Source organism: Chenopodium album, chromosome 14 (genome assembly GCF_948465745.1).
Source record: "Chenopodium album chromosome 14, dcCheAlbu1.1, whole genome shotgun sequence".
Classification (NCBI taxonomy): domain Eukaryota; kingdom Viridiplantae; phylum Streptophyta; class Magnoliopsida; order Caryophyllales; family Amaranthaceae; genus Chenopodium; species Chenopodium album.
Genome location: NC_137847.1, coordinates 8,143,335 through 8,146,116, shown reverse-complemented (window position 1 = coordinate 8,146,116; position 2,782 = coordinate 8,143,335). Strand labels below are relative to the sequence as shown.

The window sequence follows — 2,782 nt, the reverse complement described above, 5'->3', positions numbered from 1 at the left end:
TTTGACCACCTCTAATGCCTTTGCTTGCTCTTCCCCCCAAACGAATGTTTTATTCTGCCGGAGGACTACAAAGAATGGCAAGGCCTTATCAGCCGATTTGCTAATAAACCTCGTCAGCGCTGCCATGCGTCCAGTAAGCTTCTGTATGTCTTTTATTGACTTGGGCTGCGGCAGGCTAAGTATAGCTTCTATTTTGTCGGGATTTGCATCTATCCCCCTTTCACTAACCATAAACCACAAGAATTTCCCCGAACGAACTCCAAAGACGCATTTTTCCAGATTGAGCTTCATTTGGTACTGACGCAAAGTTTCAAATGTCTCCCTTAAATCTGCAACGTGGTCAGTGGCTAACCGGCTTTTTACGATGGAGTCGTCAACATATACTTCTACGTTTCTTCCTTTCTGATTTGCAAAGACTTTGTCTACCAGTTTCTGATATGTTGCCCCGGCGTTTCGTAACCCAAATGGCATTGCCTTGTAACAAAATACTCCGGCATCAGTAGTAAACGCCGCTTTCGTTCTATCTGGTGCATACAGGCTGACCTGATGATATCCCGAGAAAGCATCCATAAAACTGAGCAGAGCGTGGCCGGAAGTGGAGTCTACCAACCTATCTATTCGGGGCAGTGGATAGCAGTCCTTTGGGCAGGCTTTATTCAGGTTTGTAAAGTCCACGCACATCCTCCATTTTCCTGACGGTTTCCTTACCATGACCACATTTTCTAACCATTCAGGGTACGTGCAAGGCTCAATAAACCCCGCAGCTAGAAACTTGTTTACTTCTGCTTGTATTGCTTCTATCTTTTCTGTCGAGAAGTTTCGTTTTTTCTGCCTAACCGGCATGGCATTTCTATCCACATTCAGCTTATGTACTATAACATCTGGGTGAATCCCTGGCATTTCATCTGCCGAGAAAGCAAACACGTCAGCGTTCTCCCGTAAAAGTTCCACCAAATGACAACGGGTATCCATATCCATGTCGGACCCAACTCGTACGGTTCTTCCCGATACCCCAGGTTGCAACTCAATTTCTACCGTCTCCCCTCCCGGCGAAGGGCGGGGAACTGCTGCCGGGCGTGTATCGAAATTCTCCATTGCTAAGTCATGGGAGGATGCGGCTCGCCCCCTTTTCTGCGCTTCCTGATTAGCCTGGGGTTGTCGGTTAGGCTGTTTTAGAGCTGTCACATAGCACTCCCTGGCCGTTGTCTGGCCTCCTCTGACACGTTCTGTCTTCCCCAAATTTGAAACATATACCATCGTCAGATGATATGTCGAAACTACCCCCTGCACATCATGGATTAGGGGTCTACCGACAATAGCGTTTTACGCTGAGGGCACATCAATTATTAAAAATTCCGTCATAACATCTCTGGTCGCCATGCCTTTGCCAATTCTAACTTGCAAGGCTATGCTTCCTTCCGGCCTAACTGTGGATCCGTTGAAACCAATAACAGGATACGATACCGGAGTTAGGTACTTCCGGCCTATTCTCATTGCATCAAATGCATCTGCAAACAGGATGTTAGCGGAGCTCCCTCCATCGACCAACACTCGCTTGATGTTGGCTCCATTGACCGTCAGAATTAAAACCAATGGATCATCGTGAGGAAATACCAAACCCTTGGTGTTTGCCTCCGAGAAGGATACTGACGGCATAGACGCAGGCCTTGGTCGTTCATCCACACCCAGTGCATTCACTGTGTGCCGGTGCTCAGACAAACTCTTTTTCGCCCCACTAACTGATCCCCCATGCACCGGACCACCGGTAATAACCTCTATTGTAATCTTGTGACCTGCCGCACTGTTCCCTTGACGGTATTCTCCGCTGAAATTGCGCCGGTAGGTGTCGTCTTGCATGGACGAGTCACCCTGCCTTCGATATTCACTTTGCCTGGGTTGCGGGGCTTGCTGCCGGCTTGGCCCGTAGGCACCTGCTTGAGCTCGGTACTGGGACAGGTGGCCCTTTCTAATGAGGTCTTCAATATTCTCTTTAAGCTGAGTACATTCTTCTGTATAATGGCCAATATCCCTGTGAAACATGCAATATTTTTTCGTGTCTCGACCTTTGGTTATCATTGGTGCCGGTCGTGTCCATTCCTCTCTATGCTGATTTATTGAATATATTGCGGCCCTAGGTGTGTTCAGTTGCGTGTAACTGCTGTACCGGCCAAGACCTCTGGGTGGCCTACCGGTTCTTGGCTGGCTTGGTTGTTGTTGTTGTCTGTTCATTCCACCGGCATAAGTATTAGGCGCAATGCCATCATTCTGTCTTCGAGAGGGCTCTGATGCCGCTATCTGATTACTAGTTTTCAACAACTCCTCACTTTTTATGTATTCATAGGCCTTGCCAAAGGCCACGCCTAAATTTGGGAACGACTTCCTTGCCATGTATTTTTTGAAATCATTATCCCCCAGACCATTCATTAAAGCCATTACAGCTATTTCTTGCTGTAATTTTGGTATCGTATTAGCCTCACTGTTAAATCTTCTTATGAAATCCCTAAGGAACTAATCCCTTCTTTGTCTGACCGACATAAGCTCTCCAGAAGTTCTCTGCCTTGCTCTATTGCTAATATACTGACCGGTAAACAGTTCGACCAAGGTATCGAAGCAATCAATCGATCCATTCTCCAAATTAGAAAACCAATCCGAGGCTAGCCCCGTAAGCGTTGTCGGAAACACCTTGCACCACACCGCGTCGGTGTCGGTATAAAGCAACATATGGCTTTCAAACGCCGTTACGTATCGCTTGGGATCTCCTTTGCCATCAAAGGTACATGCT

The 2,782-nt window shown here is 47.4% G+C and overlaps 1 protein-coding gene across 1 annotated transcript; it reads right to left on the bottom strand.

The window, feature by feature from the left end:
- Window positions 1-1,323: 1,323 nt before the first annotated feature.
- Window positions 1,324-2,433, bottom strand: LOC145577706 (uncharacterized). Its single transcript, XM_081635171.1, has one exon. The coding sequence runs from the start codon at window positions 2,431-2,433 to the stop codon at window positions 1,324-1,326; it is 1,110 nt and encodes a 369-aa protein (XP_081491297.1).
- Window positions 2,434-2,782: the final 349 nt, after the last annotated feature.